Consider the following 15,073-nt stretch of genomic DNA (forward strand, 5'->3'; position numbering starts at 1 on the left):
TACTTATTCATTAAAATATGGTGGTGTCCGCACTTCCAGACAAGGCATTCAGCCTGCCCTTCTCCTGGTGCGATTCCCAGGCATGTCCTTTGCTCCTGCTGTTTCCTACACTGTGCTCATCCCCTTCACATCCGCTCCCTTCCTCTGGCTTGAAATATTGGCCTGACTCTGAAAGAAGAGGCCTCGTGACTCGGAGATCATCTGAGAGAGTATTGGCAGGTTTAACACGGCCCTTCATTAGTCTCTTGGAGGATAACTGTTAGTAATGCATTCATATAAATGGAGGGAAAATATCAAACTAAGAAACACATTTCCAACTTTACATAAAAAGAATATCTATCCATATGAGCAATAAACATATACTGACATGTTTAATGCCTTATTTGCAGGAATGACTGCTTTGCATAAGTGCCTCCTCTAATCCTGTGTGAGAACATTTTTACTGTGTGCTCTTACCTTTCTTGCTGCTCTGTTGATAAGTATTTTATGTATAGATGTTGTCACGTTTAGCTTCTTAAAACAGAGTCCTGAGATTCTTCCAAAAGAAGCCTTTCATTTGGAAACAAATTAAAATGTTATGATGTTGAATAGTTGTGGTGATAAGGAAAATTAACTTGCTAAATTATATGCAAGTACTCACAGGTTTTTTAAGGGCATTTCCGTTCTGTGGGAATAAAGCACACAGAAAGAAACAAGTTTAAAGTAAATACATTAATCTTCCTTCAAAACCATCAGAGTTGTATTATAAATATTTTTACATGAAAAATTTCTTGACTTCAGTATTAAGAGATCAATATTAGGAATCCTGGATATTACAATATACATGAGGTACACATTTAGGAGAAATAACCACAGGATGGATTACAACCTACCTGACTCATAGAACATTTTTCAATGTGAACGACTACAATTTCCCCAGGAATTCTCACTAAGATGTACGAAGCCATGCTGGATAGTGCGGCACTGTTCCCATCAAATGTTATAATGCTGAGTTCCGACAGCATAGAGCACCGGCCTGAGGCAAGACAGTGTACAGAGGAGGTTGTAAACTGCTATTTGAGTTTTTAAAATTAATTCCTTTCTTTAAAAGATACCTTCTTCCAAAATTCCTATGTAGCATTTTTGTGTGTTAGTTTTGTTTTGTTTGCTTCTGTGTGTGTGTGTGTGTGTGTGTGTGTGTGTGTGTGTGTGTGTGTGTACATGTGCATGTGCACGTGTATGTGTGTGCTTGTGTGGATGCTTTTAATTGGGGCCAAATATATATGTACTTAAATTCATTTTTTAAAACACAATTACCCAGACCTACGCTGGGATGCTGGGGGCCAGACTGTCTACACATGGGATCTAGTGTTCTGCTGTAACATGCCCTGCATGTGATACTAACACCTGCCGCAGGCAGGGAGGCATGATCTATTTATTCTATTCAAACGGGGCTCTGGCAATATGACTCCAATTTTCTGGATCTGTTTTAAGGCACTCCACTCTAAATGGGAAAACATACTAAAATTCCTCATTAAGTTACATTTTGATCATGAAGGAAAGCGAATTTATATACACACACATCTTAAGTTAGGTTTGTGTTTGATAAAAGCAACTCAAAAACTCACATAGTAAGAACTGGCATCATAAACCAGATGAAGAAAGGTCAAAAGCAATAGCTTGGCATGGTGTCATGAGCTCAAACAAAACACACAAACAAAAGCCAAAACCTCAACCCTCCTCTGTGGTTTAGACATTGTTCACCGTATAAGAAATGTGAACTAACAGGGACATTCCCACTCAGGACAGCATATATCGGTGTTCACTTGAACAGGCCATCCCCGGAACCCACAGTCTGGCATTTCCACATCCTTTGGGCAATTCAGAGACCAGTTGTAAAAGGTCCACTCCATGTTAAGGCAGATATATTGGCTACAGTTATAAACAGGATCAAATTGTTGAGGCTGTTAATAAAAGAGCAAAATTACTTAAGTTTCCAGATTCAACTAAGCTTTCATTTCAGTTTTAAATTTTGCATTCACATTGTTTTGATAAGTATACATGTAATTTTAAAAAGCCTTTGAAAGATAATTAAAAGCTTGCTCCAACTTTTCTTGTCATACCATCTCTACAGTAATCAATATATACCTAGGATTTACTTTACCATTGACTTGTGACAATATTATCAGACACCAAAAGTATTTTCTTAAATTTCCTAGACCATTTTCATAAGCAGACTTGTTCAATAAAACTTACAATTTAATCATACATGAATATTTAAGTAATAATTAATATGCAGCTGGCAAAATATTTCATCAGGTAAATGCCCATTGCCACCAAGCCTGATGGCCCAAGTTCAATCTCAGAGGACAAAATTGACCCTCATAAGCTGTCCTCTAACTTCCATATATACATCATGGTGCACACACACACACACACACACACACACATACATCATATATATATATATATATATGAGCTTCTGATGCTATCACCATTCCTGACTTCAAGTTGTACAACAAAGCAATAGTAACAAAAATCACATGGTAGGGGCTTGAGAGATGGCCTAGGGGTTAAGAGCTCTGGCTGTTTTTCCAAAGGTCCTGAGTTCTATTCCCAGCAACCACATGATGGCTCACAACCATCTATAATTAGATCTGGTGCCCTTTTCTGGCACGCAGGAACAATACTGTATGAATAAGTAAATAAATAAAAAAAATTGTTTAACTATATGGTATTGACATAAAAACAGACCGGTTGATCAATGGAATGGAATCCAAGACCCAGAAATAAACCCACACACCTATGGGCACTCAATCTTTAACAAAGAAGCCAAAACCATATAATGGGAAAAAAAGGAAACATCTTTAATAAATAGTGCTGCTCTAACTGGGTCTCTGCAAGCAGAAGAATACAAATAAATCCATATATGTCACTCTGCCCAAAACTTAAGTCCCAGTAAATCAAAGACTTCAATATAAAACCAGATACACTAAATCTAACAGAAGAAAAAGTGGGAAATAGCCTTCAACTGATTGGTACACAAGACAACTTCCTGAACAGAACACCAATAGCTCAGGCACTAAGATCAATTAATAAATGGGACCTCATGAAACTTAGAAAGCTTCTGTAAGGCAAAAACAACTGTCAATAGAACAAAATGGCAGCCTACAATTAGAAAAGATCTTCATCAACCCTACATCCAACAGAGGGATAATGTCCAAAATATACAAAGAACTCAAGAAATTAAACACTAGAAAATCAAATAATCCAATAAAAATGGGGTACAGAGATAAACTGAGAATTCTCAACAGAAAAATCTATAACGGCTGAGATGCACTTAAAGAAATGTTTAAAGTCCTAAGTCATCAGAAAAACGCAAATCAAAACAACTCTGAGATTCCATCTTACACCTGTCCAAATTGCTAAGATCAAACACTTAAGTAACAGCACATGCTGTCAAGGCTATGGAGAAAGGGGAACACTCCTCCATTGCTGGTGGAAGTGCAAACTTGTGCAACCACTTTGATAATCAAGTTTGGTGGTTTTTCAGAAATTTGGAAATAGTTCTACCTCAAGACCCAGCTATAGCATTCCCAGGCATATACCCAAAAGATGCTCCACCATACAACAAGGACATGTGATGAACTATGTTCATAGCAGCTTTATTCATAATAGCCAGAATCTGGAAACAACCTAGATGCCCCTCAACTGAAGAAAATGTAGTACATTTATACAATGGAACCTTACAAGGAAATCTTGCAACTTGCAGGCCAATAGATGCAGCCAGAAAATATCATCCTAAGTGAAGTAGCCCAGACCCAGAAAGACACACATGGTATGTACTCACTTATAAGTGGAAAATAGGCATATAGTACAGAATAACCGTATTATAACCCACAGACCTAAGGAAGCTCAGTAACAAGGCGGGGGGGAGGGGCAAGGGAGGATGCTTGAATCTCACTCAAAATGGGGGAAATGGACATCAGAAGTGAATGGAGAAGGAACTGGGTGGAAGAGTGTTGGGGAAGGCTTAGTATCAAGTGTGAGGATATATGGGATGGGAGGTGAGAGGGCTGGGTGACAGAAGGGAATCCATTGGGGAAGCTTGAGATCTGTGACTAGGTAGGTTCATGGAAGAGTCTCTAGCTGTGACTTCTAGCAGTGGGGGATGTGAAGACTGACGTGGCCACCTCCAATAGCCAGGCAGGATTCCAGGGTAGGGAGGGGACACCAACTCACCCACAAAACCTTTGACCCAAATTTACCTGCTTACAAGATGTGGCGGGATAAAGATGGAGCAAGAGATTGAGAGAATGGCCAACTTAAGACTGGCCCAACTTCAGACCCATCCCTGACATTATTAATGATACTCCGCTATGCTTGCAAGCAGGAGCCTAGCATAACTGCCCTCTGAGAGGCTCCATCCATCCATAGATCAAACCAGGTGCTGAGACTCATGGCCAAACAATAGGTAGAGTTCCGGGAATCTTATGGAAGAGTTGCTGGAAAGGTAGAGAAACCCAAAAGGAAAAAGAACTCCACAAGGAGACCAACAGGGTCAACTAACTAAGGCCCAGGCAGACTCACAGAGACTGAACCACCAACCAAAGAGCATACATGGACTGGACCTAGGCTCCTGACACATATATAGCTGATGGTCACTGGGTCTTCATGTGGGTCCCCAAACAAGTGGAGGCAGGGATGTCTCTGACATAGTCTCTGTTGCCTGCCTCTGGATCACTTGTCCCTAGCTAAGTTGCCTTGTCTGGCCTCAATGAAAGAGGATGTACTTAGTCCTTATGTGACTTGATGTGTTGGGGCAGGTTGGTATGGAGGGATTCCCTTCTCTGAAGAGAAGAGAAGAAGGGAAATGGGGAAGAGGGTGGGGGGTGGGACCTGGAGGAGAGGAGGGAGGGGGCTGCCATCTGGATGTTAAATGAATAAATAAAATAATTAATGAGAAAAAATATAATGAAAAAACAATAAAATAATATGAAACAAAAGCAACCCAACTGGAATAAGACAAATTCTTTATCAAGAAAACATCTTAAGTTCTTACTTAACTATTACTTTGTTTTTCTTTTTGCAATCAGAAAATAATTAGTAAGTATTAACTGAGTTAAGAAGGCAAAATTGTGGACCATAGAGATTTATCAGTCAAGCAAGTATGCTTGCTTTTCCACCATACAGCCTGAGGCAGAGCCCTAGAATTTGTGCTAAATATCCTGGCAAGCAAGAGCATATTTCTAACAATAGAGCTGAGTTTCTGTCAAGAAAACAAGATGAATGATTTTTGAGGACCGACACCAAAGTTATCCTCTGGATTTTACATAACACATGCATGCATGCACAGTCAAACACACATACACACACACACACACACACACACACACACACACACACACACACACACACACTCTGAAAGCACAGTTACAAAAGTATATTCTGCTTCTTTTTTTTAGCAAATAACTGGATGCTATTGTTCTTATAGTGGTGATGCGTGGACTGGTGTAAGTGCTATAAGAAAAAAAAAGCTGAAAAAGACACAGCCATACCTCACATTCCAGACCTGTGGTAGGTGTCGTGTCTGATGGAGTAACCATGTCTTCATCTACAAGAAAGGAAAACATGTCCCTGTTAGTGGAATGGACGCTACCATGAAAGGATGCTATGTGTGATTGAAAATATACTGAGAAAATTTATACAGGTTATTTCACTCACCTCCACCCCCAAGTATCAAGTAAAGTAGATAAAATATCTTTGTAACTTTACAGATAAGAAACTAAGCCACTGTGGCATCTGGTAAACAGGGCAGATTCTAGTCAGGATTTCTGATTCTTGAACACTGGCATTTGTTTCTATAGTTAGCCTCATTGATTTGATGATGTAGCACAATTGTCTGATATCAAGGGAATCACAAAACATCCCTCGGGTGTTAAAAAAAAAAAACTCCATCTGGTTTCAACACTAAACTGTGGATATGGTCCCTTTCCCTTGTAAACATCCAGTTTGGGCTCCTCTCAGGCAGAATAGACAAAGCTTTGGACCACAAGGAAACCTAGTGTGGGTGTGATAAAGGACTGACACACAGAAAGGGAAAGCACCATTAACAGGCTTATCTGCAAGGCACTTTATAACATTCTAATCAGCACTGAAAGACTGACTAAATATCCTCTCTGAAGAACTACAGAAGAGTCTGGGGAAGTGGCTGGAATCCTCCTGAGATGTAATTGCAGTTTGTCATTTGTAGGATCTTAAAATACTGCAGTATTGTTCCCTTGGCTATTTCAAACTATCACAAGTTTTAGTTGCTTAAAATATCACCAATTTATTATATTGTTGCTCTGGAAATCAGAATCCTACAGTCAGCACATTGGTGCAGGTTTCTTTTGTAAGCCCTAGGACAGAAAGTGCTTCCTTGGCCCTTCCAGCTTCTGTGGATTGCCTGGACTCCTTGGTTCATGTGCCCCTTTTTAAAACAGCAACATAATCAATCAATCAATCAATCAATGGCTCATGTGCCCCTTTTTAAAATAGCAACATAATCAATCAATCAATCAATCTGTCTCTGTCTGTCTCTCTGTCTCTGTCTCCACCCCTCCTCCTGTCTCTTTTTTTATATCATTTTCTCCATGTTATCATTGACTCTTTTCCCCCTTCTCTTTTAAGGACCCAATGACTATGTTAAACCCACATAGATCATTCAGGTCGTGACTCCAAGATCAAGATCCAGTCACCAATCAATCAACAACTTCACATCAGCAAAGTCCATTGGCCATGAAACTTTACAGAGAGGATGAAGGCACATAGAGCTCTGAAGAGCCAATTTCAGTCTACCATAATCTACAAGATCACTTTTACACAATTTTAGTTCACTCTGTGGATAATGCTTATATGTGTTCTATTCTATAATCTCTAACATGAAGGACAGTTAAAATATTTTTTATATAAATGACTCGGGATTGTCTCATGGTTCTCTCTGCTGTATGTAGTTTGTCCTATTCATGTGTAATAAAATAAATGTATATGTTTAAATAAATAAATAAATAAATAAATAAATAAATGGGTAAGTTTTAAAAAGGGTGAAGGAACAAATGGGTAGAAGTAAAAAAATCAAATAAACAAAAAACCCTCAAAAATATTTTTTCTAAGTCCCACTTATTGAACAATGTTCATAGTACCTTATGTCTGTTTCCTCATGCAGAGAATGAGGCTTAATACAAAATAAATGTCATTTCCCAAGTAAAATAATAAAAAATTCTCATCCAATCACAGCACAAAACCACAAAAGAGTCTAGTGATTGAGTGGGTGTATAATCTTCATTGCCAAAGACACATTGTTACTCAGAATCATCACCGGATGGCCAGCAGTGTCTGGCTGTAGAATTGTGACAATCACAGGACATTTAAATTTGAAATATGCGGGTCTCTTTATTTTCTGATTCTTTTTCAAGATTGCTTTAGCTATTCCAGAATACTTGTATTTTCAAATGTTCTAGGGTCACTTTGTCAATTTCTGCATAACCAAATTTCAAGAGTGTTGCTACCCCAACAATTTAAACTCATTCAATCTGTAAATACATGATTTCTTCCCATTATTTGTTCTACCTAATTCCCTTAATGATGCTTTGCAGATTCCATGTAATCATATTTCAGCCCATGGTTATTTTGCTAAATGTATTTCTCAAGTATCCCATGTTGTTCATTAATGTTGTTTTAGACAGGGTCTCACTATGTAGCCCTGGCTGGCCTGGAACTCACTATGTAGGCCAGTCTTGCCTTGAAATTACAGAGATCTGCTTGCCTCTGCTTCCTGGGTGCTAGGATTAAATGCATACACCATTCCCGGAATATTTCATTAATTTTTCATGCCACTGTTAATGAAGTTATTTTCTTCAATTCTTTTCAGATGTTGAATACCTTGTGTAGAAAAAGAAATGTGATGTTTTTATACTAATCTTAGTATTCTTTAGTCTTAGTGGGCTCATTATTATTTAATGAACACCTTAGTAATACACACACAAATTAGAAATTATTTTTTTCTGTTGACATTTATGAAGTATAATTCATATGCTCTACATGTGAATTGTTGTGGTTAAGTAGTTTAGACATTTGAGATGTGTATTTGAATTTTTGTTTTGTGAAGTTAAATACCAATATTTAGGATTCTCAATCCTTCATGACAGAACATGCAGCCTTATTTTATGGACTTATTCATTCATAGATTCAGTGAGGTAGAATTTCTGGTCCTTCCCAGCATATACATTTGCAATGACAGGTCAATTTTCTGTCCCCATAAGCATTAAGTGTATGCTGAGTATTTTCCCCAGTGCTGTCATATAATAAGTTTGCAATAAATGTTAGCTCATAGGAATGTTAATATTGATGATTATGATAATAAAGCGCTAATCTGGAAAACATCACAGACAACATAAAATCCTTCACAATGCCCTACAGAAAATAAAATCCAATTCTTTCTGGCGTGGACTTTTGTCTCCAATCATCTCTTACATACAATCCATTGGCTCAGTTCTGAATATTCAGAATAAATTTTTTGCGTGGAAAAGTTTCCATGCTGCATGTTCTTTCTTACCTCCGAACCTTTGCACATGTTGATCTTTCAAGCTGGACCATATTTTTGCTTCTCCTACACACCTATCTACTGATAACTTCTTGAGGCTTTTACCTCCAAAATAATTATTATAACCTTCTGTGTGTTGTTCTGATGGTCCAGCATTATAATATAGTCATCCCTCGGTGTTCTAGAGTGATTAACTCAAGACCTACCACACATATCATAATCTGTGGATGCTCCAACCTTAATATCAGATAATGTGGTATTGCATATAACCTATGGGTCCTTCTATATAGTTAAATCATCTCATCTCTTAAATAACTTGGGCCTTGTATAATGTAAAAGTTATATAAACAATAATTTAGCACATATTTTAGGGAATTATAAGAGGAGCATTTTATATGTCATTATCCCACAGGAATATTTTTCCAAATACTTCTGACTAATGATTGGTTGGAAGCTGCATATATGGAGGGCTGTTTTTTGACAATACCTTGATGACAATTGTTTATATTAAGATTGAGGCTATGATCTGTCAAAAAATTCTACCCCAACCAAGTGCCAGGAAAGAGCCAGACAGTGTTCAAACTGAGGTTTACCAAACATAAGTATCTAAAACTGTACATTAAGCTTGCAAGACTCTGTGAGTGGATTTATGGACTCATTTCCTAAAGAAAGTTTTATAATGACGGTGGTAAGTGAGAGAAGGAGCCCCAAATGCTTCCTCAGAATCCTGGACAGAATATCAGTGAAGATTCTAGATGTAACCTGGATTATATACATCTCCTGAAATCCAACTCCATTACCATCAATTTTGAGGAAACCTTAGTAGTATACACTAGCTGAAATGGATAAAGAAGTGAATCAATTACAGAATACACACACACACACACACACACACACACACACACACACACACACACAGCCTTTAAAAAAAGAAAAGTCACTTCTGGAATTTTTGTCATTTGGGTCGTCCATGTACTAGCAGCTGGGATAAATGGACCAAATCTTATATAGTAAATTTATTGTTTAAATTTTTAACACTATCCAAATCCCTGGGTATGGCAGCTTACCTGGTGGTTCTGTGGAAATCAGTGGTATGCCTGGAAAGAAACAGAGATGTTCTGTGTTAATTTACATAATTAATCTCTATTTACATAAAAGAAGACCCATCTAATTTACATACATCTCTCTGCCATCAAGGAAAATGTTTTGGAAAGAAAACACAGGAGAAGGATGTGAAAAGCAAGACAAATGTGTTTTAGAAAACAATTGAGAAGTTTTTTTTAATTCTCTATTTTTTTTTAGCCCTGTGAAAGGGAAATTAAAATGAGTTACTATTTGCCTCACATTTCTTTTTGTAACAATTTGCCTCATGGGAAAAATATCCATTCTTTTCATTTGTAACAGTAAATTAAACAAGGTGCATACTTACAGTCTTCCGGATAAACACATTTAAGGGTCACCTCATCGAGGATCATATGCTTGGGGCAGTAGGGCAAGCATCCTTCAACTCTTAAATGGAAAAATAAATGAAATAAGTGTAAATAGAAAAGACGGCATTTAAATATTTGTAGCTTAAGTTTAGTATGCCTGAAATTCCTTAAACTTCATCATCAGGCAGTTGGAAAAACTCTATTTGCTGCTACTGCATCACACTTAACAAAATTTATGAAACTTCAAACGAGGAGTTCACAAAGACTATCACTCTGGTGGAGGCGATAGAGGCAGAATTCAAACATAGAATATTCAAAGAACAACACACTTATGTGTGAAGCACACTAAAATCATATTCTAGAAGAACAATCTTCTACATTTTTAAGACATAGGTTTTTAAGATACAGCAAGTGTGTTATTACTTTTACTTCCTTATTTTTAAATGTGTGTATGTGTGTGTGTTGTATGCAGATGCTCACAGAGACAGAAGAGGATGACAAATGTCCCGGAGATAGCATTACAGGTAATTGTGAGATACCTTCTGTGAATACTAGAAACCACGTGGCTCCTCTGTAAGAGCCACAAGCACTGTTGACCATGGAGCCATCTCTCCAGCTCCTACTTCGACATCATATTCCAGATGTCCTAGCACATTGCTATGATAGTTTACTGTAGAGTCTGTAGAACAAAGCACCAGCAGAGGCTTTCCCTGCCTAGTACTCAATCCTAAACTTCCAAAAAAAAAAAAAAAGAAAGAAAGAAACTTGAGATCTCACAGGGAAAAACTGAAGTGGTACATAGCTGAGGTTCTCTTCATATACACAGAGAGGAATAATAATGGAGTCAGAAGGTCTTGGGAGTGCTAGCATTTGTATCCAGATTCACTGACGCAACAGAGGTGGAAGTGTTTGCAGTTATGAGATGGAAAACGCCCAGTTTCAAGACCCACGATGTGCGGCTTGAATAGCAAACCCCACTATTTGTATGAGGTACAGAAGTAAAGTGAGTATCAAAATGTGCAAGATGCCGTGGGCTTGGGGACTCCCCAGAGAGATAGCCAAGGTATATTTAAGATTATATTCTCCTGCCAGTCAGCTGAAACTCTGTATCCAATGTCTCCTTACTGGAAGGAAATGGAATCTTCCCTGTGCATCGGAGTCTAATTATTACATTCAAATGTACCACAGAGAACTAACGTCAACCCACATATGCAAAAGCTGATTATCTGCGTCTCAAAGGCACCAGCAGGCTGTAATAATATTTTTAAGGTTTTTTTTTTCAAAACACTTCCAATTGCTTCATCTGTTAATAATTTGAACAAAGATATGCAGGCTTGCTGTTCAGGATGAACATGAGCTAAGTTGATATGCTGGGTCAGCAGCAGAGGGCAGTATTTGTGAAGCAAATATTCTCTTCCAGGCTTAACAAGGGACAGTTTGGAAGGTCCTAGATGCCACCACATTTATAAATGATTCTTTTACAATATTAACAGTTGGTTTCTACATGATTTGCTGCTTTTTAATACAATGGACTTGAATAATAAAACTTTAACCAATGATATAATTCTATTTGAAACTTTATCAGGCAGCAGAAGAGAATTTAAAGTTATAGGAGAGTTGACTAAAGACAGTGGATCATGGTTAAATGGAATGATCCTTGTAACTGTTGTTTTTAGTTCCTCAGATGATGGAACAAGATGAGAGCCATTCCCAGGACTTATTAATACATAGCTTGGACTGAGCCCAGAGTGTTTCTATCTCTGTTTTATCTACCCCTAGGCCCAGGCTGTCTGGTTTAACTAAGCTGTTCTGGCTCAAAACTCCTCTCCACGCCGATTGATTAGATCTGATTTCTCTCTGCTTCTCACTGAATTGCTCTGATTAGAAAAATTGTCTCTGAACTCCAACAAATGAAACTGCACAAACTGTACTTAACTAAACTGCACCGAACTGTACTCCCAAAGTGTCCTGCTTGCATGAACACGCCTATAATATTCTATCTCTTTCTCTCTCTCTCTCTCTCTCTCTCTCTCTCTCTCTCTCTCTCTCTCTCTCTCTCTCTCTTACTACTACTACTACTATTCTTCGTATTCCTCCTCCTTCTTCTTCTATAACACACAGAACTATCTAACAACACATCCTATATGAACACTTTTGGATATTTTCACTTCTACCCATGTGTAGGCCATGTGAGGCCAAGCACTTTTCTATTCTTTTTATAATCTGATCTAACAGAAAGCAGAACTACTCACATACAATAGGTCTTCAATACATATTTCAAATTAAAATTAAATCAACTCATAGATTAGCATGTAAAAGAAACAAATTTTTCCTTAGCAACTGGACACAAAAAATCTCCTAGAATCTGTTGATATTGTAATTTGGGGGCTTCTAAGCCAATGTTACTTACGGTGGAAGAAATGTACAGGCTAGGGCTTCTGGGTCACTGCATGTTTTAAAGCATGGAGTAGCACACGGTTCATATCTCCACTCACACATCCTCCTGTAAGGTATCACTGCCTGGATTTCTGAGAGAACAAGAGGAATCTGGGATTACGTACATTGAAACAGACATGCTGAGAACTAATAACTTCTGGTATGAACCCGCACGGTGGTTGGCTCCTCTTTCATCACGGTGTCGTGTAACAGACAAGGTTGTCAGATGAAAACATTACAAGTCTCTGGTAAGCAGAAGACCTGGGGCTCACGCTGAATGACAAAATTCAAATCGAATCTCCAAGCATTTCAGTGTTCTCCTTTCTCCTATGTTTAGTGACATTTTCACTGATTTTCCCATCACAGTAGTTGAGAACTTTGTTTACGATGTAATTTTGTTCTATTTTATCCTTGCACAACTCTGCTGAGGAAACAGAACTTGCCGTCTAAAAACAAAACACGTCTTCATTATGATATCCAAGCATTTTGTCAGCCTCAAGCAATGAAAAAAAAAAAAATAGTAAGACCAAACATGCATCTCAAAACCAAAACTCTTAGAGCAGGTTCCACCATTGTCCTCCCGACAGAATTTAGCACGTTGCCTCCTACATGGTAAGTATTGCTTGCAAACAAAAGACTAAATTGGTGCAATTGAAAGATACATGTCTGTAGTTCTAGAACATTCTATGTTTAAAGAGATTTCTCCTACAGCCTGTGGCAATACATTCACTTTCCCACGCCATGGAGAAAGTCCTTCTGGGACAGCTCAGGATTATCTGGCCATGAAAGCATTTAAACGTGCATCTGGAATCTTCTCTCATGAAGACTTTAATTATAGAGTGTGGCAAGGAAATGGGCTGTTTCAGAAAGATTGTGTGTGCAGAGCCGAGTGTGGAGTCCCTGCTTCATGGATCCTAAAAGAGGACAGGTTCTTAAGACTACGATAGTTTCCCAGTGGATGAATCCTCCAGTGACCAGTGTCTCAGTTGATGCCACCGACTGTCCTTCACTGGATCTCAAGTGGGATTCCTAGATCTGGCTCTAGTAGAGAGAGAAAGCTTCTGGGTTAACGGGAAAATGGAGGCTTATTAAGTTCAACTTTACATAAGATCAATTAAAATAGCCGCAGCCCTCTACAGAACGGTATACAGGCATGTCGGTACTTTTCCCCAAGAGCCAAGAGGAAGAAGCAGTGTTTCCAGGTAGCCCTGCCTCTCCCCAACTTTTTGAGTCCCGTTTAGGCTTCTTACAATAACTGCAGAATACCATAGGGGTGTGCTATGCAAATACAAAGGAAAACTGATGAGACTAACCCGGGCCTGCCTCCCTAAGCCTAGCTGTTCTGAAAAGTCTCTGCCTTAGAGGTGTCAGTGACACCCAGAGTGCCACCCCCTCTGCTGAAGTGCAGCTGGAGTATGTAGATGCAAGACATCACCTGCCCTGACCTTCTGTCCTGAGCAGGGGAGGTGGGGTAAGGTCACTAGCTCACTGGAAATCCTCAGCTTCTGTGGATTCCCAACACCCACAGGAAAATGATGAAGTTTCTTGTCCTGATCCCGTCTCTCTCACTGGACTACATCCCCCCCACCCCACCCCCACCATCAAAAAGTGCAGAAAGCATTAGGGTTCCCATGACCTTCTTTTGAGCCCCCTTGCCAATGTAAGAACATTCTCAGTCCCACTTATATAAATCCTCCTGCCATACTTAGAACCTTTGAACTCAGGGATTTATGCTATAAGGATGCTTTGGAAGTGCAATTAGAAATGACCATGCTGAGTGAGTTAACCCAGAAGCAGAAAGACTCACATGGTATTTACTCACTTATATTTGGGCACTAGCCCAAGGGGCATGTCCCATGAAAGTCTTCACTTACCAGGAGATAGGGATAGATGTGAGGACATTCTACTGGGACTCTAGGTAAGACAAATATAGGAGATGGGGAAATAGAAGGACCCAGAGGGTCCTAGAAACCTACAAGAAGAGCATCTTGACTGGTGGATCGGGGCCCAGGGTGGGGTCTGCTCAAACTATTGCACTAACCAAGGACAATACAAGTAGTAAACATTGAACCCCTACTCTGATCTACCCAATGGACAGGACATTCTCCACAGTTATGTGAAGAGTGGGGACTGAATCTGACATGAACTCTGGTGTTCCATATTTGACCACCTCCCCTTGGTGGGGAGGCCTGATGGTGCTCAAAGAAAGAATAAACAGGCTACCAAGATAAGACTTGATTGCCTATGACCATATAGTAGGGGAGGAGGTCCCCCTCAATCTTAGACCTGGGGGGGGGGGGGGAATAGGGTGAAAGAGAGAGGGAGGGAGGAATGGGAGGATATAAGTGATGGGATAACAATTGAGTTGTAAATAAACAAAGTACAATTGAGATTTTCTGGAATCTACCCATTAAGAGAGGTTTCCAAAAGTCCATGCACAAGTAGAAACGGCAAACAATTAACAATATTGATCTCCTTTAGAGGATCAATAGAGCAGAACAGTGTTTGGGAGACTTGAGACAGAAATCACACTGCTAGGTTTTGAAAACAGAGCGTGACCTCAGCTGAACAAAGAGAGGATCCTGACGACTGGATCTGCTTGGCTGTAGGCAGCAAAAGCACTTTGTGTGAAATCAGATGGGGC

The 15,073-nt window shown here is 39.1% G+C and overlaps 1 protein-coding gene across 1 annotated transcript in view; it reads right to left on the reverse strand.

Moving 5' to 3' along the window:
- The window catches only part of OTOGL (otogelin like), a 131,249-nt gene that overhangs the window by 24,371 nt on the left and 91,805 nt on the right, over positions 1-15,073 (reverse strand). Inside the window, exons 34-41 of the mRNA XM_084796611.1 lie at positions 12,404-12,521; positions 9,993-10,072; positions 9,631-9,660; positions 5,538-5,593; positions 1,766-1,943; positions 873-1,015; positions 641-664; positions 457-549 (exon numbers count right to left, since the gene is read on the reverse strand). Of these exons, the coding sequence (XP_084652737.1) occupies positions 457-549; positions 641-664; positions 873-1,015; positions 1,766-1,943; positions 5,538-5,593; positions 9,631-9,660; positions 9,993-10,072; positions 12,404-12,521 (722 nt within the window). The remainder of the gene's footprint in view (positions 1-456; positions 550-640; positions 665-872; positions 1,016-1,765; positions 1,944-5,537; positions 5,594-9,630; positions 9,661-9,992; positions 10,073-12,403; positions 12,522-15,073) is intronic.

This window comes from Acomys minous (assembly GCF_964271855.1).
Source record: "Acomys minous genome assembly, chromosome: 9".
NCBI lineage: Eukaryota > Metazoa > Chordata > Mammalia > Rodentia > Muridae > Acomys > Acomys minous.